At 44.9% G+C, this 23,362-nt stretch overlaps 1 protein-coding gene across 1 annotated transcript in view; it reads left to right on the forward strand.

Annotated features, from left to right (window-relative positions):
• The first annotated feature begins 3,316 nt into the window (after nt 1–3,316).
• The window catches only part of REST (RE1 silencing transcription factor), a 32,856-nt gene continuing 12,810 nt past the window's right edge, over nt 3,317–23,362 (forward strand). Inside the window, exons 1-3 of the mRNA XM_044280022.1 lie at nt 3,317–3,438; nt 12,829–13,719; nt 22,063–22,146. Of these exons, the coding sequence (XP_044135957.1) occupies nt 12,837–13,719; nt 22,063–22,146 (967 nt within the window). The 5' untranslated portion in view covers nt 3,317–3,438; nt 12,829–12,836. The remainder of the gene's footprint in view (nt 3,439–12,828; nt 13,720–22,062; nt 22,147–23,362) is intronic.

Here is a 23,362-nt window from a genome sequence, read left to right on the forward strand (position 1 = left end):
GTCAGACTGCCACTGCTTTCTACAGGTTCGTATTCTGACTCGCTGGATTCGTCAGATGAGGGTTCCCATTCCTCATCCGACTGGGTCAGAAGCCTGTAGGCCTCTTCAGAAGAACACCCCTTACTTGACATTTGGTCAACTAAATTTAGGGGGTATGCCCTGAGACTACCCAAGAAAAAAAAGCAAGCCTGTCTTACAAATGGGAGGCTAGCAAAGTACCGGAAGCCGCTGTGATTGATAAAAAATATCAAAACTGATTTATTTTTTTATCGCTGCAGCGCTTGTAAAGTGATTGTGCAGTGATAAAAAAAATAAAAACATGTTGTCACTGCGGCGGGGAGGGCGTGGGTGAACACACGTGTGGGCGACCGATCAGGCCTGATCGGGCAAACACTGCGTTTTGGGTGGAGGGCGAACTAAGGTGACACTAATACTATTATAGATCTGACTGTGATCAGTTTTGATCACTTACAGATACTATAAAAGTACCAATGCTGATTAGCGATATGCTAATCAGCGAATCAGTGAGTGCGGTGGGCTAGGCGCTAACCGACACTAACTACCTAACAAAGGGGCCTAAACTATCATAAAACCTAGCCGTCAATACTAGTGAAAAAAAATAAGTGACAGTTTACACTGATCACTTTTTTCCCCTTCACTAGTGATTGACAGGGGTTATCAAGGGGTTAATTGGGGTGATGGGGGGGTGATGTGTCCTCACTGCTGGGACCAACTCACTGTGATGTGTCCTCCTCTGCTGGGACCAACCGACGAAAAGGACCAGCAGAGGCGCACAGAAGCCATTTAACACCTTATATTTATAAATATAAGGTGTTAAATGGCTTCTGATTCGATTTTTTTAAAAGTCACCAACCTGCCAGCGCTGATCATTGGCTGGCAGGCTGGTGACGAACTTCTGATGTAACGATTCCCGGCCCGCACTGTGCATGTGCGGGTCGGCTCTGCGTCTCGCGAGAAGACGCATCGGCGCGTCTAGGAGGAATAACAGGGCTGCCGCCAGGACGCTATCCTGCGTGCGGCGGTCCTGAGCTGGTTAAGCGGTTTATTATACAGCACAGGCATAGTGAAGAAAGGATGATCGCCAGCTGCGAACTTCATTACTGGCCTGTGCTGCATACATCACAGTACACCATCTCCCCGTCAGCGATTCTGGCATCGCTCTTATTCCGGGTGTACTGTGAAGTATGTGCGCAGGCACAATAAGGAAGTCCGCAGCTGGCGAGCATCCTTTCTTCACTACGCCTGTGCCGCATACAAAGCGGCTAAAGATTTCACCCAAACTCAGGAGCAGGCAGGATGACGTTAAGGCTGCCTTACCTGTCAATCAAGTGTAGCAGGGCGTGGCCAGAGGTGGGAGAGCGGAGCCTCTGGGAGCAGGATCAATACCTCCCTGGAGGGTGATTTGCATATAATAAAAGTTAATTTTTTCTCCATTACGGCGGCACGCAGTGAGACTGCGAAAATACTTGTACATGCCCTCATTATCTCCCGCCTAGACTACTGCAACATTCTCCTCTGTGGCCTTCCATCTAGCACTCTCGCACCCCTCCAATCTATCCTCAACTCTGCTGCCCGACTAATCCACCTCTCACCCTATTATTCCTCTGCCTCTCCCCTTTGCCAATCCCTTCACTGGCTCCCCATTGCCCAACGAATTCACTTCAAAGTACTTACAAATACATACAAGGCCGTCCATAACCTGTCCCCTCCCTACATCTCTGAGCTAATTTCCCGATACACCCCCACACGCACTCTCCGATCCTCACAAGACCTCCTTCTCTCCTCTCCTCTTATTGCCTCTTCCCACAATCGACTCCAGGATTTCTCCCGTGCATCCCCCATACTCTGGAACTCGCTACCCCAACATATCAGACTCTCACCTACAGTGGAATCCTTCAAAAGAAACCTGAAAACCCACCTCTTCAGACAAGCCTACAACCAGTGACCCTGCTGCCTCTATACCGCCACGACCTGCTTCACCCGCACCTACTGTGTCCTTCTCCCATACCATGTAGATTGTAAGCCCTCACGGGCAGGGCCCTCTCTCCTTCTGTACCAGTTTGTAACTCATTTTGTTTATGATTAGTGCAATTGTCTGTATTATGTATGTGCACCCCTTATCATATGTACAGCGCTATGGAATGAATGGCGCTTAAATAATAATAATAATAATAATAAGATGGTTATGTTCAGCTGACACTAGAACATCCCTAATGTCAGCCAGGTTAATACCCATGTTTCTGCTGACAGAAGCCCTCTAAGTAAACAACATCCACACTGCAAACGCCATCCGTGACTGCTATAAGAGACCCCAGGGACGTTCCTGGAGCAACAGGAAGAGGAAAGAGAGCGAGGGGAATATCCAAACCCTAATATGTTCACCCCACCTTATTTCTCTTCCCCCTGAGTACCAGCAGGGCCACCCCTTCAGCTGAAGAACACAAAGTGGTAGTAGGCTAGGCTGGAGGGGGAAGTTATGATAAGGGTGACCCCAAGGCTTGTGGGTGAAAGGGGAGCCATGCTGCCCTGTCCTACATTGGGGATTGATGACGGTGTCCTCCCCACATGGGATACAGGGTGGCTAGATGAACCCTGTTTCCCATCTAAAAAGGAAAGAAACATGATATTGGAAGCCTCAACCCCAAACTCACCATGCACCTCATGACGTACCCATACATATACCGCTCAGAAGTCATGTGACCCTCGGACGTCAGAAGGTCCTTATGGTGCATGGAATCTAGTCACAATCGAAGGGGTATAACTGAAACGAGAAGCTAACTTTTTGGCTAAGTGTCCACCTCTTGTGCAGGTGAACACACATAAAATCCACACATATTTCCGTGTGGATTTATGTGTTTCTGCAGCATATCTGCACCAAAATCCGCAATTTCTAACAGTGGATTTTGGTGCGGATTTGATGTGGTAAAGGGTAAATCCGGAGCTAAAACCGCAAACCTAATTGACTTTCGGCACTGAAAAAAATCTGCAGTGTTCATGAGATTTGTGTAACCTCATACACTTTGCTGGTACTGTACTACGCTGCGGTGGAATCCAGAAACCGCATATATGTACATTCCCCAATTTTCAAACATTGGGAGAGTCTGTGAACCTTTGGATAGTTTCTGAAATGGACACATTTGTATACACCTAAACACCGGCTGCGTGGGTTGTAACTAGAAGCCCCTCTTTCCCCAGCAGCTCTCGCTTTTACCTCAGGTGTAGCCGCCGCGCTGGGCACGCGCACGCAGAGGAGAGCTGAGGGCGTGCGCGCGCCCCCTGCCGTCGTTGCAGGGATGGGAGGGGGAGTGCAGGGAGTTTAGTGCGGCGTGTGTAGGAATGTGAGAGTGGAGTCCCGTACTAGAAGCCTCGAGCTGTAGGCCCCGTCCGTTCTCCGCTGGACGCTCTCCTGAGTGCGAGGTAAGTGCTCCTATGAGAAAGGCAGGTAGGTGCGGGCGATGTTCAACAAGTGCAGGAAAACTTCCAACTTATGTGCGCGGCTATGGAGTCTAGGCCAAGTTTGGCGGACCCCTTGTTTTGCACCCCCCCAGCTGGGTGCAGGAGCAGGACGTAGGTGTGAGGGTCCTGCGTGCTGCCTGCTGCCATGGTCGCTGTCCGCTGCTGGCCTCGCTGCCTGTGAGCGTGCTCGCCGGGAAAGGCGCTGTCCAGGGCTGATCTCGGCCCCTGACTTCTCCTCGCATTAGCCTTCCCATTGGAAAGGGCTGACATTGGGTGTGACCCTGGTGGGGGCTCATAGGTGGGCTGCCGTGTATGTACCGTGTGCTCGGTGCTGGCCAGTGTGAGGGGCTCCCGCCGTGGTGCTGATTTCTGCCCCGGGGACGTCGCCTGCTTCCTCCATAATGACGCCCCCGAGTCTGTGCGCTGCCGGAGCTGGCACATTGTGCCACTTCCTCTGTGGACGTGCCATTAGTGAGGCCTTCTCTGCGACCAGGGGGAAAGTTTACTTTAGTGCAGCGGAAGCGAGGTCCCGTCTGCAACATGTACTGGAGTTCTTAAAGGGGTGTTCCATAATCAGCACAGTATGTAGCTAAATAGGAGGACAGCTTGTACATGTTTCCCAGGCCCCCCACTCACTCATTGCGATGTGACCTCCGGTGGTCGTGTGACTGGCTTTCCTCCTGTATCCTGCTGGATGTGATCAGCCTGGGACATGTTTTTTTATGCAAATGAAGTATAGTTAGTGTTTAGTTAAAAAAAATAAAAAATTGGCAAATGGTGGCATGTTTTTCTTATGAATTTGAGAAGGAAACAACCTATGTGCCTGGCTGATGTTACTATAGGCACCCACGTGCTGGAGCCGCCACGAGTATCGCTTTCGACCCCTGGTTATACAGCCTACCTTACGAAAGGTTAGTACGTTCTGTACAGTTTACGCAGTTTGGGATTATATGGCTTCCTGGAAAGGGTGAATATTCAGAGGTGGGTTCCATAGGTAGTATTTGTCTAGACGCTGATGGGTGATTCAGTAGTCCGATACTGGGATGGACAGTATTACACGTCTCGCCCGTCTGTCCAGCTATGTAAGCAGCATTATTGTCCTGTATCAAGCGTGCTGTTACTATATACAGTAAAACTCTTCAGCACTTGGCTTCCTGGCATACGTTTGTAAATGGTAGCTGTGCCCCGGAGACAGGTCTGTAGACTGCTATTAGGTCAGGCTGGGTTTCTGTGCTATTACAGCCTGGACTAAACCCATATAATGGCGCCATAGTGTGAAGCGTGTGAATACGCGTCGGATCTGCACAACTATCGGCCCAAACATACAAACGCACATTCCTGATGACTTGCACTTTTTAAAGATACCACCTCTCTTTCTATGCGCATAACCATAATTTGGGTTGTGATTCCATATAGGTGGATGAATGATCACAGTAGCGATCATTCATCCTCATACAACAGGGGTACTCAACTGGCGCACCATGGTTTCCAGCTGTATGGACCCTGCGTGTCCCCAATTATAACTGTATTTGTGTCCTCAGGCTGCAGATACAGATGAATACAATGGTGAAGTAGACAGCTGTCTGCTCTATGCTCCGCCATTCCCCTGCTGCCCGTAGTTCAGCGCAAGATGTAGTGATGTCATCACGCCTTTTACGCTAAGCCACAGTGCAGCACAGAGCGAAGCAGATGTGCCCTGCTCATCATGGGAGCACGTGGGGTAGGTCAGTATTCAAACTGTAGGCACAACTCTGGTAGGGGCATCTAAGGGTTCATAACTATGAGGGGGGCATCACTGTGTAGGGGCCACCCAGGGAGGCCACTTAAAGGGGTTGTCTCATCATGGACAATGGGGGTATATCACTAGGATATGCCCCCATTGTCTTATAGGTGCGGGTCCCACCGCTGGTACCCACACCTATATCTTGAACAGAGACCTGCAAGTCGGCTATTTCCGTCGGCACCATAGAAATGCATGGGAGCGGTGGCCGCGCATGCGCGGTACGCTCCCATTCACTTCTATAGGGAGCCAGCTTGGTGGTGGCCGGACCGGAGTCCTCCAACTACCACCTTGCGGGGCTCCGTTCTCAATATAGGTGCGGGTCCCAGCGATGGGATCTGCACCTATAAGACAATGGGGGCATATCCTAGCGATATGCCCCCATTGTCCATGAGATAACCTCTTTAAGGGGGACATCATTTTGTGTGTGGGGCACTTAAGGGGGTTCTTCAGGAATTAAGAAAATTAAAATACTTAAATATTACTTTATAAATATATTCTCAAATACCTTTCATTATTTATAGTGGCTTGTTTTATCTGGGGGAGCAATCATCAGGGGAACAAAATGGCCGCTGTCCCATTAGCTCACACAAAACGTGTCCTGATCACACAGGAGGACAAATTACTTTACAACACTGGGGTAAAGAGCTGCCTCATTCTACTTGTCAGGGATTATGATCCTAAATACAGATGATAAGAACTTTAGCTGAATCTCTGGGGAATTTAGGTCATGAGGAGACATGAAGTACATAGAGGACGGACAGGACAGACTGTGGTAATGGAGGCTGCATACAAGTGTATAGGAGCGATCCGTACCATTGAAATGAATGGGACGGCTTGGGTGTAATTACACCTGCTCACGGCTGCAGATGCAACGGCTAGAAGGTAAAGAGTGAAGAGGAGGCAGTGCTGGCACGGCGCGTGCCTTCTCTTCAAACAGCTGATCGGTGGGGGTGCTGGGTGTCGCACCCCCAACAATCTGATATTGATGACCTATCCTGAGGCTAGGTCATCAATAAATATAACTTGGACAACCCCTTTAAGGGGACACTATTACTGCATAGTCGGCAGAAAGGGGATTAGGTGATCTTGGAGGTGTGGCTTATTGTAAAAAATAAAATTGATGCAGCAGCGCTACACGCGATCCGTGTTGTGCCAGTGGTTTTTGAAGATCCTATAGACTTCAATGGGTGTGTTTGGGACACATCACGGACCAAAGTACAGTGACTTTTTTTGTATTTTGGTGCCTCACAACCTGGAATTAACATGGATTGTTTTGGGGATTTGCATCATTAAGGCTACTTTCACACTTGCGTTCAGAGCGGATCCGTCTGAGACGGATCCGCTCATATAATGCAGACGGTGGCTCCGTTCAGAACGGATCCGTCTGCATATATTGTTAAAAAATTTCTAAGTGTGAAAGTAGCCGCAGACGGATCCGTCCAGACTTTACATTGAAAGTCAATGGGGGACGGATCCGTTTGAAGATTGATCCATATTGTGTCATCTTCAAACGGATCCGTCTCATTGACTTACATTGTAAGTCTGGACGGATCCGCACGGCCAGGCGGACACCCGAACGCTGCAAGCAGCGTTCAGGTGTCCGCCTGCTGAGCGGAGCGGAGGCTGAACGCCGCCAGACTGATGCATTCTGAGCGGATCCGCGTCCACTCAGAATGCATTAGGGCTGGACGGATGCGTTCGGGGCCGCTTGTGAGCCCCTTCAAACGGAACTCGCAAGCGGAGCCCCGAACGCTAGTGTGAAAGTAGCCTTAATTTACAGAACATGTCCACAACTTTGAAGGTGCTTGTTTTTTTATTGTAAAACAAACAACAAATAGGACAAAATAACAGAAAAAGTCAATGTGCATAACTATTCACCCCCCTAAAGTCAATACTTTGTAGAGCCACCTTTTACGGCAATCACAGCTCCAAGTCACTTTGGATAAGTCTCTATGAGCTTGCCACATCTTACCACTGGGATTTTTGCCCATTCCTCCTTGCAGAACTGCTCCAGCTCCTTCAGGTTGGATGGTTTGCGCTTGTGAACAGCAATCTAAGTCTGACCACAGATTTTCTATTGGACTGAGATCTGGGCTTTGACTAGGCCATTCCAGCACATTTACATGTCTACCCTAAACCACTCAAGTGTTGCTTTAGCAGTGTGTTTGGGGTCATTGTCCTGCTGGAAGGTGAACCTACGTCCTAGCCTCAAATCACGCATAGAGTGGTACAGGTTTTGCTCAAGAATATCCCTGTATTTAGCACCATCCATCTTTCCCTCAACTCTGACCAGTTTCCCAGTCCCATCCCCACAGCATGATGCTGCTACCACCGCCATGTTTCACTGTGGGGACGGTGTTCTTTGGGTGATGTGATGTGTTGGGTTTGCGCCAGAGATAGCGTTTTCTTTGGCCGAAAAGTTCAATTTTAGTCTCATCAGACCAGAGCACCTTCCTTCTTACATTTTGGGAGTCTCTCGCATGCCTTTTCGCAAACTCACAACGTGCTTTTTTTTTTTTGCTGAAAGTAATGGCTTTTTTTTTTTTCCGGCCACTCTGCCATTTTATAGCCATGGAGCGTACAGCTTATTGTCATCCTATGTACAGATACTCCAGTCTCTGCTGTGGAACTCTGCAGCTCCTCCAGGGTTACCTTAGGTCTCTGTGCTGCCTCTCTGATTACCCTTTCATGACCAAGAGTCATTGATGCCCCAGTGTCCAGGTCAAAATTTACAAACCTGACATGCGTCACTTTGTGATAATTGCTTTGGAACACTTTTATTTATCCAAGCCATTCTGAGATTGTTTTCTCGTGACATATTGTACTTCATGATAGTCATAAATTTGAGTCAATATATTTCACCTTTTATTTATGAAAAAATCCCAAATTTATTAAAAATTTTATTTTATTTTTTACAATTTTCAAAATTTCCATTTCTCTGCTTCTAAAACAGAAAGTGATACCTCATAAAATATTTATTACTTAACATTTCCCATATGTCTACTTTATGTTGGCATCATTTTGGAAATGTCATTTTATTTTTTTAGGACGTTAAAAGGTTTAGAAGCAATTCTTAACAATTCCAAAACCCACTTTTTAAGGACCAGTTCAGGTCTGAAGTCACTTTGTGGGGCTAACATAGTGGATACCCCCATAAATGACCCCACTGTAGAAACTACACCCCTCAAGTTACTCAAAACTGATTTTACAAACTTTGTTAACCCTTTAGGTGTTCCACAAGAATTAAAGGAAAATTAAGATGACATTTCTAAATTTCAAATTTTTGGCAGATTTTCCATTTTATTACATAATTTTTTTCTTTAACACATTGAGGGTTAACAGCCAAACAAAACTCAACATTTATTACCCTGATTCTGCGGTTTACAGAAACACCCCACATGTGGTCGTAAACTGATGTAAGGGCGCATGGCAGGGTGCAGAAGGAAGGCAGATGTAAACTGGTTTTAAATGCCATGTCCCATTTAAAGCCCCCCTGATGCACCCATACAGTAGAAACTCCCAAAAAGTGAGCCTATTTTGGAAACTAGGGGATAAGGTGCCAGTTTTATTGGTGCTATTTTGGGGTACATATGATTTTTAATTGCTCTATATAAAGTTTTTTTGTGAGGCAAAGTAACTGAAAAATGTTGTTTTGGCCCTTTTTTTTATTTATTTTTACAAGATTCATCTGTGAGGATAGATCATGTGCTATTTTTATAGGGCAGGTTGTTACGGACGCAATGATATCAAATATGTCTACGTTGTTTGTTTCAGTTTTACATTTTAAAGCAATTTTGAAAAAGAAATTATGTTTTTGTGTGTCCATTTTCTGAACGTCATATGTTTTTTATTTTTCTGCCAATCGTCTTGTGCAGGGACTCGTTTTTTACAGAAAGAGTTGCGCTTTTTATTGGTACCATTTTTGGGTACATAGGATTTTTTGATCATTCATTATTACATTTTATGGGGCAAAGTGACCAAAAAATTGGCTGTTTTGGAACAGTTTTTATTTATTTTTACAGCGTTTATCTGAGGGGTTAGGTCATGTGACAGTTTTATAGAGCAGATCGTTACGGATGTGGCAATACCTAATATGTATAGTTTTTCTTATTTATTTAAGTTTTACACAATAATAGCATTTCTGAAACCAAAAAAATGATGTTTTAGTGTCTCCATAGTCTGAGAGCCATAGTGTATCATTTTTTGCGGGATGAGGTGACAGTTTGATTGGTACTATTTTGGGGGTCATAAGCCTTTTTGATCGCTTGCTGTTGCACTTTTTGTGATGTAAGGTGACAAAAATGGCTTTTTTTTTTTTTTTTACAGGTTTTTTTTAATGGTGTTTTTCGGACGGGGTCTATCATGTGATATATTTATAGAGACTGTCGTTACGGACGCGGTGATACCTAATGTGTATTTTTTTATTTATTTATAGGAAAAGGCAATTTTTTTTTTTTTCATTTTACATTTTTATTTATTTTTACTTTTATTATTTTCACTTTATTTTTTATCAAGTCCCTTTTGGATCTTGAAGATCCAGTGGGGCTGATAGCTGTACTATACTTTGCAACGCTCTTGCATTGCAAAGTATAATACAATCAGATGCCCTGTAGGTGGCAACAGCGGACGCTTTTGCAAAGCATACGGTTGCCATGGCAACCATCGGGTGCTGCCATCGCAGCGCGGCAGCCCCGATGGTGGAGAGAGGGAGCCCCCTCCCTCTATTAACCCCATGGATGCCGCTGCTGCAGCATCTATGGGGTTACAGCAGACTGTCAGCATAGAGCTTACACCCTCTGCTGATGGCGGCTCAGGAATGGAGCCGTTGCCATCACACACAGCAGGGGGACCGCACGGAATCGAGGGCAGCGCTGGAACGGGGGGGGGGGGGGGGGGTGTCACGGCCAACATTATTGAGGGACAGGAGGCGGGAGATAAGACGAAATGGGGGCAGGAGGAATGTATGGGGCGGGGAGGGGGCGGACCGCACCAGGGCAGAAGGCAGGAGATAAGCTTCAGCGGCAGCAGGTGGACATAAGGGGGGGGGCTTGGAGGTGCACAGATTGGGGGGGGCACGAGGACACTACCTGATTTCAGGCTCTGATCTGCAGAGTGCAGATCAGAGCCTGAAACCGGCATTTTTTCACTGCCGCGATCGATTGTCGGCAAGGGGCCACTCTGATTGGTCCCTTGCTGACATTACTAGACTGTATGCTGTCCGTGACAGCAGCAGGACAGGGGCAGAAGCTTTAATCCAAGCGCTTTGCAGCGCTTGGATTAAAGAGCTGCCATGACGTCTATACACATGGTAGCTGCACGGGGTATGCCCTCCTTGCCCGGTCCGTGAGTTTTGGTGGGCGGCCGTCTCTTCGCCGGTTTGCTGTTGTGCCATGTTCTTTCCATTTGGTTATAATAGATTTGATTGTGCTCCTGGGGATCATCAAAGATTTGGATATTTTTTTTATAACCTAACCCTGACTTGTACTTCTCAACAACATTGTCCCTTACTTATACGAAAAAATGACCGGTAGGTGGGTCCCGAGGACCAGAGTTGAGAAACCCTGAGCTAGAGCCTCAATCTTGGTTTTGTTTTAAAGATGAGATTGTCAGCTTTAAAACAAGTGTTACACAGCCTGATATCTAGCTGTCAGTAGCAAGGATGTACCCGGTATGTCCTTGGCTACTGACCATCCTGTAAGGCCATCTGACATACATCCTTGGCAGGGAAAGGGTTAATGTTTCTGGTACAGTAGACTTCTTTCAAATGGGCTGAAGCTGTTCACAGGGTCAACTTGGCATACACGAGGTCCAGTTTTCTAAGAAAGCATTGTGTATCAGTTGTGCAGGTACTGTATCTACACCCCTTGTATAGAAAAATGTCTTTGAGCCTTGATAAATATGGCAAATCTACCTTGTACATATTTTCTACTTTGGTTCTCTACTACATGCCCTTTTACACATGCCAGTATTTGGGCGAATAATCAAAAACTAATGTTTGTATGAAAGCTTGTTACCCATAATTCACCCATGTGAATGAGGAAATGCTCATGTGCCCGCTGATTTGTCAGCAATGCATTTCCCTTTGTAAACAAGGATGTGCTCCCAAAATACAAATTAAACTGTATGGGAACAATCGTATTAACAATTGTTCATCCCCATACAGCAGTGATCATTGCTGCACATCATTGCCTGCTCTACTGGCTCGTGTTGGGTGACGTTCTTCCTGCAGTCAGTGAAATTTTGTGCTACATAAATGATTGGCATGGCTTGCTTTTGCTCAATTTTCAGCTGATCTCTGGTGCATTTTACACAGGCCAGTTATTGGAATGAGTGTTCACACCCAATTTTTGGTCCGATCATTGACTAAAAGAGGAAAGGTGTGTACTGCAAAACCTGTAACATGGCAGTTCCATAAGTCCCCAGTGTCTATAATGCCACCCATAGTGGCCCCAGTATACATATGGTGCCCCCTATTTTATATAAAATGCCCTCCAGTATAAATATTGCCCCCAATAGTGCCATCCATTCTACTGGGTCAAAAAAAATCAAAAACAACAAACTTCATCTACTAATGTGACGTTACAATGCATCAGGCCCTACTCCCTCTAGTGCAGAACAATTTTTCCGTAGTCAATTGAATGAGGTGATTATCTTAAAAAAAAAAAATAGGCCATGTGGATAGCCCCATAAACTTCTGTTAGTTCTGAAAGCGACCATGTGATGGCCATTACACGGGCGTTTTTCATATTTGTGTGATTGTAGACTGAGTGGGACTGTCTTAAGCAGGATCCCATATGAGTTGCAGACTACTGCTCTCATCATGCATTGCTGTTCTCTCTCATACTCCCCTTTTGTGCATTTGAGCCTCTTTCATTAGTTCCCCGTTACAGACTCCTATAATTGAGCATGTCCATTTTTTTACTATTGATGACCTGTCCTCAGCATAGGTCATCAATATCGGATCGGTGGGAGTCTGACTCCCAGCACCCCCCAGATCAGCTGTTTGGAGAGAACGCAGCACTTCTATAAGCACTGCCTTCTCTGCTCTGCTTACCTGCTCACTGCAGCAATTGCAGTGGTGAGCAGTGTAATTAAAAGTATGGGGTTTCCATTCACTTCTTTGGGACGGCTCTGTAGTATTCATTTGGACAGAGGGAAATAATATGATATATTATTAAGAGAACGTTTGCATTTGTTTGTTGATCCTTCTGTAGAGAATCTTGTGGTCAGGAACCATGGCTGTAGGATGATTTAAAAAAGTAATGTTGACACCTTTAGTGTCAAGTAATGGTCACGTCTACCCTGGTGGCTCCATTATAGTCATTGGAAATTGTTGCGCTTCGTTGCTGTCCATCCTCTGACGAATAGAGCACTTATGTCCTTTTCACTGTGCTGCTTCTGTAATGGAGAAGAACAGTGGAAATGATAAGCAGAAGCCTAGCGTCAATGTGAACTGGCCCTTAACTTGATGAGCTATAGAACAATTTATCTTCAGCTTGTGATATACACGTTTTTTTTCTGTTGGGCTTCTTTTCTCATGCATACATTTTTTCTTTTTTTCCTTTTAGCATTCACCATGGCTACACAAATGGTTAGCCAACCTAGTGGCAGCAACTTGTTTTGTAACAGTGTCAACTTTGGCATCGGAGACATGTATGGCTTGCATGACCTTTCCAAAGCAGAGATGGCAGCTCCTCGGCTCATCATGCTGGCAAACGTTGCTCTGACTGGAGAGGTCAATAGTGGCTGCTGTGATTATTCCTTAGACGAGGACAGACAAATGGCTGAACTGACAACTGTGTATGAAAATAGCTTTTCAGACAGCGAAGGGGAAAGAATGGAGTTAGAAGAGTCAAACCTAGTGAATGAGCCAGGCATCTTTGAGAGTATGGTAGTGGAGCCCTCGGAAGTCCAAGAGCCGATACTGAATTACCAAGAAACCACCGCCCCAGAAACTAGCTTGGAGGTGGACCCAGAAAAGAAAGCCGAGGAGACCCCTCCTGCCAGAACTGAAGACATAGCAAAATGTGTAAAGAGCAAGCCTTTTAGGTGCAGACCTTGCCAGTATAAGGCAGAATCTGAGGAAGAGTTTGTCCATCACATTAAGGACCATAGCGCTAAAAGGTTCATTGATCATGACTCTAACAAAAATGTGCAAGATTCAGGCTCTTGTTCGCCTGAGGAAGTGGACTTTTCCATGGGACCTATCCGATGTGACAGATGTGGCTATAACACCAATCGATTTGATCACTATTTGGCCCATTTAAAGCACCACGACAAAGCTTCTGACAACGAGAGGGTTTACAAGTGCACCATATGTACCTATACGACAGTTAGTGAGTACCACTGGAAGAAACATCTCCGAAACCATTTCCCAAGGAATGTATATTCCTGCTCACAGTGCTCCTATTTTTCTGATCGCAAAAATAACTATATTCAGCATATAAGAACACATACAGGTAATGTTTTAAAATTGAGTAATTGCTGTTAGCGTGTTATTGATGGCATTCCTTCCCAGCAAGCGCCTGCTCGTCATTAGAGGAGAGCGCTGCATTTATTTGCCGTGATCTCCACAGTATGGGGAGGAGTCAATGCTAGAGCCATCGCTCGCTCCCATGCTGACTCGTTGTTTACACAGCCTCTGCTGCAATGATTAAAGGGCCCATTACACAGCCTGAGAATTCGCCAGATAATCGCTAATGAGCGTTCATAGGAATACTTGTTAGCAATTATCTTCTGGTGTAAAGGTGCTGTAGATTACCCAACGAACGAGTGAAACGCTCATTTGAGTAATTGGATCATTTGTGTAGGCACCTAAATGCTGGCAGCAGATTTTGCCGTGTAATCGCTCTCTGCTGCCAGCAAATGATGATTCTGTATGAGGTTGAGCGATGGCATTAGCGATCATTCCTCCCCATACTGTGGAGGAGATCATGCAATGGTCTCATTCACTGATAAGCAGGCGTTTGCCAGAAAAGAACTCTTCCTTCCTGACCATCACCTGTAAAATTGGCCCATGTAAAGGGTCCTTTTAGATAGCTACACAAATGATCCAATTACCCACCGAACGAGCATTTCGCTTGATTATTGGGTAATCGGCGGCACCTTAACTCCACCAGATAATCGCTAATGAGCATTTCTATGAATTATCTTTATCGATTTATCTGGTGGATTCTCAGCCTCTGTAAAGGGCCATTTAGTGTGAGCGTTTGCTCATGCCATTTACTTTCTCTTGCCTTAGTTCTGGGAACTTATGGTGTTTTAAAGGGCTTTTATATGGTTATAACTCTGCTGTTTAAGTTCTGCAGCTGTCAAGTGGACTTGGTGATTGAATTCCTCACCATTGTTAAAGGGTTTCTGTCACCAAAATTAACCCTATTAAACTGGCTGACGTTAGCGATGTGCTAATGTCAGCAGACCCTAACTAGCCTATTCTTATGCTTATAGTTGCCCCCTTTACTTCACAATTTTAACTTTTATTATATGCTAATTAGCCTCTAGGAGCATGGGGTGTTGCACCTGGTCCTAGAGGCTCCGTTTGCCCACCTCTTTCAATGCCTATGTAAACTTGATTGACAGGGCCAGGCAAGCGTTGGTCTCCTCCTGCCGGAGAAATCGCGCGCCTGCGCCGTCCCGTTCTGTATTCAACGGAGGCACTGAAGGATGTTTGGCTGCCGGCTTCCTCGCTGCGCCTGCGCTGAATATGTCACAGACAGCCGACATCACAGAGAAGAGGGAGGAGCGAGCTGTGACGTCGCTGGGTCCTCCTATGTGGTAAGTATTTGCCTGATTGGCCACTGATGCACCCAATGATCAAGGGGGCATTAGAAGAATACATATTTTATACAAAAACGTTCTACCAATAATAATTATATTTATGACCACTTAATCACCAACAAATTAAATTAATTTGGCAACAGATAAAATATACATATTTGCCAAATTAATTTGATTCGTTGAAAGAAGTGGGCAAACGGAGTCTCTAGGAGCAGGTGCAACCCCCACCCCACCACCCGCTCCTAGAGGCTAACTGGCTTATAATAAAAGTTAAAATTGTACAGTAACGGGGACATCCATAAGCATAAGAATAGGATAGTTAGGGTCTGCTGAGATTAGCAGATCGCTAACGTCAGCCAGTTTAATAGGGTTAATTCTGGTGACATAATACCTTTAAATGGAACCTGTCACCGGGATTTGGGGTATAGAGCTGAGGACATGGGTTGCTAGATGGCCGCTAGCACATCCGCAATACCCAGTCCCCATAGCTCTGTGTGCTTTTATTGTGTAAAAAAAAAAAAGATTTGATACATATGCAAATTAACATAAGAGTCATATCTTACTTGTGTGACCAGAGAAGAGTCATATTTTCAAGCTCTGACTCATCTCAGGTTAATTTGAATATGTATAAAATCGGATTTTATACACAATAAAGGCACACAGAGCTATGGGGACTGGGTATTGTTGATGTGCTAGTGGCCATCTAGCAGCCCATATCCTCAGCTCTATACCCCAAATCCCGGTGACAGGTTCCCTTTAAGATGTCTGCTGCATGCTGTTTGTAAATAGTTAGAAAGTAAAGGTCCTTTTACACGGGACGATACAGCAGACTATTGTCTGATAGGAAGCATTCCTTCCTAACAATAACCTGATTAGCAGAGGAGAAAGCTACATTTACATGTAGCGATCTTCTCCACAGTATGGGGAGGAGTGATCGTTAATGCCATCAGACTCGCTGTTTGCTGGCAGCAGATGCTGCCAGCGAACGATGATTTGTATGTCCGCACAAATGGCCGATTATCCGATAAAAGAGCGTTTCACTCGTTCATCAGGTAATCTGCGGTACCTATACACACCGCCATATAATCGCTATTAAGCGTTCCTATGTGTCATCGGAAAATGACCTATTGTTTAAATCAAGTTTTTATGTTAAATAAATTTTTTTTTTTGCATTTTTGTTGATTTTTAGTTTTCATTTTATTTTTTTTATTTTTTTTCCATGTCCCTCTCAATATTTAAAAATAAATAAATAAAAATCCACTAGACCTAAAATATATCAAGCCTTCCTGTTTGAGAGCAGCCGCAAGGGTCATAGACACAATGAACAAAAGGGGACACATTTAATTCTATGGGAGTGTTTTCTAGGCATGCTCTGAGACCTGTGCAGGGGTCAGGAGGGAGTAGATAAGCTGTGATATCACGATTGTGAATGGTGCATCCTGTGTTAGTCTACTTTCACACTGACGTTTTGGCTTTCCGTTTGTGAGATCCAATCCGTTTGCATTCTAGTGCATTCTGAATGGAAAAGGATCTGCTCAGAATGCATCAGTTCAGTCTCCATTCCGCTTTGGAGGCGGACACCAAAACGCTGCTTGCAGCTTCTTAGTGTCTGTCTGATGAAACTGAGCCAAACGGATCCGTTCTGACACACAATGTAAGTCAATGGGGACGGATCCATTTTCACTGGCACAATAGAAAACGGATCCGTCCTCCATTAACTTTCAGATAATCCAAACGGATCCGTTCTGCACGGATGTAGACGGTTGTATTATCTGAACTGATCCGTCCATGACGGATCCGCACAAAAGGCGAGTGTGAAAGTAGCCTTACCTATACAAAGGTGATATCTGTCATTTTAATCCTCCCTGTAATGATAATGCAGTGGCTACTGAAAAGTGACCTGAACAGAAACATATTAGGCCTAGTGGTCAGTAAAAAAAAACCTGCACAAATTTTGGTATTTTTTTTATATATAAATAGTGACATGGAATATTAAAACCAAATTCGCCACAAATTCTAAAAAACAAAAATGTTTAAAATACAATGTGATTTAACCAATATGTAATTTTCTGATGACACAATCCCTTGTATTAGCATCTTTAACATTTATGCCATGTGGGATTGATGTGGATCCAGCCACTAGGACCTGCGACTATCTCTAGAACATTGGCCCCCCAAATAATTTCGGAGCCATTGGCCATGTCTGTGTGAGTGGAGAGGGCCACTCGGATTATTGAAACAGTCGAGCTTGCTGCACTATGCCATTTCCATAACTCATAGAAGTGAAAAGCATAGCACAGTGACTTACTTTGTTTCCTTAAATTGAGACACATGGAAACAGTGTAGTTCATTGTGCTATCCTGTCTGTATGACTTCCAGTAAAGGGGTTGTCTCACTTCAGCAAATCATGTAAAGAAAGTTACTAAAAGGCACTGACTAATGTATTGTGGTTGTCCATATTGTTTCCTTTGCTGGCTGTATTCATTTTTCCATCACAATATACACTGCTTGTTTCCATGGTTATGGCCACCCTGTAATACATCAGTTGTGGTCGTGCTTGCACAATATAGGAAAATGCACCAGCCTTTGTGCACTTCCACTGTCCCTGCCACCAGAGAGGCCAGTGATTTTACCTATAGTGTGCAAACATGTCCACCACTGCTGGATTACAGGGTGGTCTTAAACACTGAAACGAGCAGTGTATAATGTGATGGAAAACTGAATCCAGCCAGCCCTGGAAGCAATAAGGACAATAACAATATATTAGTAAGTGGATTGTATTAACTTTCTACATGATAAATGCCACTTACTGAAGTGAGACAACCCCTTTAATTTCTATGAGCGTTATGGAAACGGCATAGTGCAGCAAGCTGAGCTGTTTCCATATTACCAGCCATCAGACATTTATGGCATATAGACATCTAAGTTGGATTTTTGTGCGACTGTCGCATTGTGTAGCCCTAACCTTATGCATTTTGCCTAGTTTGAGCACCAGCGGGCTGGTAGTAGGGCATGGAGCACTGCTACTTCTATGCTCCTAGCTAATGGCCCTGTCTTCTTGTGCCTGCGCTGTGGCTCACAAATAATCGCTGGTGGTCGAGTGTTAATATGTTATATGGAGTCATTCATGTCGGTGTGTTTTAGCTCTAATGGAATGCATGATTTTGTTACTTGTGGCAAGCCTACAATCATTGGCAGCGGAGCCTCTGGAGACTGGAGAGAGTGTTGTGCAGGGAGCAAAGAATACTATTAGCCCTATCAATCAAAGGGAGGGGGAGTGTACAGAGCACAGGGGAGTAGCTGTGCTCCAAGCGCTAATACCAGCCCTCTGGTGCTCAAACTAGGGAATTTGCATAAATATAAAAACTAATGTATTGCTGCAGCGATTGATCGTATAGCCCTTAAGGTAAACATCTGCACCTGTTCTGTGTTTAGACCTCAACCTGGTTTTGGCTCAGAATCGCTGATGAAAATCACTGACCGAACACTGACTGTGTAAATGAGGCCTCTTGCACACGAACGTGTGTTGTTGTTTTTTTTTTTTTTTTTAAGTTTCCGTTCCGTTTTTTGCGTTCCGTATATGGAACCATTAATTTCAATGGATCTGCAAAAAACAGAAGGTACTCCATATGCCTTCCTGTTCCGTTCAGATAGAACATGTCCTATTATTGTCCGCATAACAGACAAGGATAGTACTGTTCTATCAGGGGCCAGCTGTTCATTACGCAAAAAACGTAATGGACACAGACGTCATTCGTATTTTTGCCGGATCCGTTTTTTGCAGACCGCAAAATACTGAAAAAGCCGTACGGTTATGTGCAAGAGGCCTAAGACAGATATCAATTTAATCAGCATGATCAACCCTACCAGGCAAAATGCCTGTTTAATAGGGTTGATCACGCTGACAGAGGCTCTTTAAAGGGCTTCTGTCAGCCCACTAAACCCTTTTTTTTTTCCCCCCGTTAATATTAATCCCTACACTGCAAGCTCCCTGTACATATGCTAAATATTCATTCAAGTTTTATAATATGTAAATTACCTTGCTACCAGCAAGTAGGGCGGCTACTTGCTGGTAGCAGCTGCATCCTCCTCTCATCATGATGCCCCCTCCGCCGTTTGATTGACAGGGCCAGGGAACGGGTTCGTTCTCTGCTGGCCCTGTTCTAATTCAAAATATCGCGCCTGCGCCGTACCTTTCTTTAATCGGTGCAGGCACACTGAGAGGCGGCCTCTCTCCCGGCCGCTCCATCCTCAATGCGCCTGCGCTGGGTGTGGATGTGACGTCATCGGCGCAGGCGCACTGAGAGGCGGCCGCTCCATCCTCAATGCGCCGATGACGTCACATCTACACCCGGCGCAGGCGCATTGAGGATGGAGAGGCCGCCTCTCAGTGCGCCTGCACCGATTAAAGAAAGGTACGGCGCAGGCGCGATATTTTGAATTCGAACAGGGCCAGCAGAGAACGTTCCCTAGCCCTGTCAATCAAACGGCGGAGGGGCCGTCATGATGAGAGGAGGATGCGGCTGCTACCAGCAAGTAGCCTCCCTACTTGCTAGGTAGCAAGGTAATTTACATATTATAAAACTTGATTTTTAACAATATCTACTGAACGAAAATGAATATTTAGCATATGTACAGGGAGCTCGCAGTGTAGGGATTATTATTAACGGGGGAAAAAAAAAAGGGTTTAGTGGGCTGACAGAAGCCCTCTAAATATTTCACATGAAGTAGTAAGGCTAGGTCTACACAACATAGGGCACAACTGCACTGCAACATGTGTCGCGCAACATTTTTTTTAATGGTAGTCTATGGTGTTGCACTGCGACACGACAGTCGCAGAAAAATCCATCTGTCGTGTCGCAGTCGCATCATGTCTCATGTTGCAGTGCGACACCATAGACTACCATTATGAAAATTGTCACGCGACATTGGTGCGACAAATGTCATCGTGTAGACCTAGCCTAGCTGTATACTTGCATGCTTCAGGCATGTGGTGTGTAAATAAACCCCTTATGGTATGGCAGAGAGCTGCACCAACTGCATGTGAGGACAGAGTGGTAAAATCTGTAACAAATATGCAAAACACATGCAGTTTGGATCTTTACCACACCATGGGAAATATACCTTTTAAATAATCACTGTTCCTTCATACAACTTATGTTTATCTGGCAAAAATGTAAATCCTTTTATTTAACAAAAATACTGTTGTACTCGTCTAAAAATGCTATAAACTTGTGGCCACTAGGGGTCTCCCTTCCTGCTAAGTTGCTCTGCACTGCTGGTTGTTATATGAAGTATGTCTCTAGCAGCAGAGACACTGGCCTGATTTATCATGCCTTCACTCCACAATTCTGGCTTCAAAAAGTTTGCAACTTTGCACTTCTACACCACTCACTCTAGTTTTAAAATATTGGTGAAAAAGTATGCGTGGTTATACTGGTTAGCCATGTTCATGACTTTCACTCCAGATTTATCATTGAGACCTTTTTTTAAGTCGCAATCTCACTCCAGAAGGAGGGTGGAGTAGGAAAACTGGAGTAGCTTCTCTAGATTAGTGTTAGACCTCATGCACATGGCCGTTGTTTTGGTCCGCACTTCAATGGGGCCGCAAAAGATGGGGACAGCACTCCGTGTGCTGTCCGCATCAGTTGCTCTGTTCCGTGGCCCCGCAAAAACAATATAACGTGTCCTATTCTTGTCCGCGCTTTGCGGACAAGAATAGGCAGTTATATGTAAAGGCTGTCCGGGCCGTTCCGCAAATTGCGGAACACGCACGGACGCCATCCGTGATTTGCGGACCGCAAAACACACCACGGTCGTGTGCATGCGACCTTAGGGTTAAGAATAAAACGACATGAGACATTTGATAAATGTGACTCCAAATATTCCCCTGATGATATATTCTCCCCACCGAGATGGGGAAGTTCCTGCGCATTACACAGAGCTCATAGACCATGTTCTGACTGCTCCAGCAGGAATGAAGGAGCTGACGAGGAGTCGGAGCAGAGACGCAGGTGATCTCGCATACTGAGAACATAAACTAGAGTGTAAATCTCTCCTCATTACCTCCTTCATTCATGCGCCTGACCTTCACACAGCCTCTGCAAAGTAAATGGACATACTGTAATAAAGCAAAGCACATACAACCATGACAAAGGGGCGGCTTTCTCCTCAGGGTATGAATGTGATTGGACAGTGGGCAGATAGGGCACGTGTAGTGCTGGCAGACTTCAGACCTGCCCCATTAACTCCGGTATGCAGATTAATAATAAGCAGAACAGTTCATGTCTCAATAGGATAAAGCAGGGTTAAATAGGTTTTTTTTATGAGCTGACAACCTTAATAGGCGTAACCTGCAGGCAATAAAGAAAAAACTAAAAAAACTCCCCTATCCACAGTCCTGCAGTTCCTGCACCCCTGTCCGTTTCTCCCATTTTACAGACTGAAAACACCCTTTTAATATGTTTTCCAAGATTAAAAAATTAAATTAAAATTAAAAATAGGCACAGAGTGAGGGGCAGTATAAAATAAAATATACTCCCCTTTTAAATGTCACACCTCTTCTAGCCCCCCTGAGCTTGCAGCAGTCACAGGTGAGTCATTGTTCACTTGACAGCTGCAGCCAGTCACAGACCTCCGTGGTCTTGTGCATATGAATGTTACCTGACTGCTGAGGCCAGTGATTAGCAGCAGAGGCCATGTGAACGATGGACATGATGTTATCATTGCAGGCTGGAGCAGCAGGATATTTAATTTGAGAGTAAGGTTTTTTGTTTTGTGCTTATTGTAAAAAAAAAAATCTGAAAACCCCTTTAAAAGAAATAAGACCTTGCTCGCTCAGAGCAAACAGACTGACCTACAGTATATTTATGCACAGGTGTTTTTGGTGGGGGGGGGGGGGGGGGGTTACTCCTTGTACATGTTTCTATATGTGCATCATGTCATTGAATTCTTAAAGACTTTTCATTATTTTATATCCATGTATACTGTATGTAAAACTAAATTCCATACCCCTTTGTTTTTAGGTGAACGACCTTATCAGTGTGTCATGTGTCCATATTCAAGCTCACAAAAAACTCATTTGACCAGACACATGCGGACTCACTCAGGTTGGTTACAGATATGACTATTATTTGTGTATCTTTAACACATATCATAATGACTTGCCTCTCTCCTCGCTGCAGGACATGGACATGGGCTACTTTCACACTCGCGTTTTGTGAGGATCTGTCATGGACGGATCCGTTCAGATAGTACATCTGTCTGCATCCTTTCAGAATGGATCAGTTTGTATTATCTTTAACATAGCCAAGATGGATCTGTCCCCATTGACTTACATTGTGTGCCAGGACGGATCCGTTTTGCTCAGTTTCATCAGACGGACACAAAAAACCGCTGCAAGCGGTGGAATGGGGACTGAACTGATGCATTCTAAGTGGATCCCTTTCCATTCAGAATGCATTAGAATGCAAACTGATCTGTTTTGGACCATTTGTGAGAGCCCTGAATGGATCTCTCAAACGGAAAGCTAAAACGCCAGTGTGAAAGTAGCCTTACACAGACTTCTAGGCGTTCTAGTGAGACAGTCTCCAGCAGCGAGGAGAGAGCACTATTGTGAAGACTTCTCTTTCCTTGTTCTAGCGATCAGACCCTCACCAGTTAAAATTGTTGCCATGTCACTATAACATGTGAAGTTTTTCCAACGTACAGTGACACTTTAAAGGCATTTTTGCACAGTGGATTTTCCATGTGCATGTTGGCATGTATATTTGGAGATGACTTATTCAAGCAGGTCTGTACTAAACCACTATGAGTTTATCCTACCACACCTGTGAACTGGTGAACAGGAACTGGATACATCATGCAGTAAAGTGAGTGAAAATGCTGTATGCTCCCTTTACATTCATCTGTTAGCAGGGAGAAGTACAGGTCGTAACATTACTTACAGCCGGTAATAGTTTCATTGCATGGGTGTGCTGACGGTGAGTATATGAAGGAAGGTGCATGTGAGGGTTACAAATTCAGTGAGACTCACAGCACATGTGGGGCATACAGTTGAGGTATACTTTTTCAGTTTCATTCTATTATGAATAACATAACATTGTAGACTATGCTTTTTAATACTTTTAACACCAACTTGCCCAGCGCTGTACTATTACCGCGCTTTGAGGAGCAAGTCAATGCTCAGCGCTGTGATGGCTCTGGAGCTCAGACTCATTGATATACTGCATCTGACTACTGAATGCTGTGCAAATTCACAGTAGGGATTTGCTACAGAGCCGGGGACCTTCTTCCTGTAGTCCTGGTCACTGCTGACGTTGTGAT

Source organism: Bufo gargarizans, chromosome 1 (assembly GCF_014858855.1).
Source record: "Bufo gargarizans isolate SCDJY-AF-19 chromosome 1, ASM1485885v1, whole genome shotgun sequence".
NCBI lineage: Eukaryota > Metazoa > Chordata > Amphibia > Anura > Bufonidae > Bufo > Bufo gargarizans.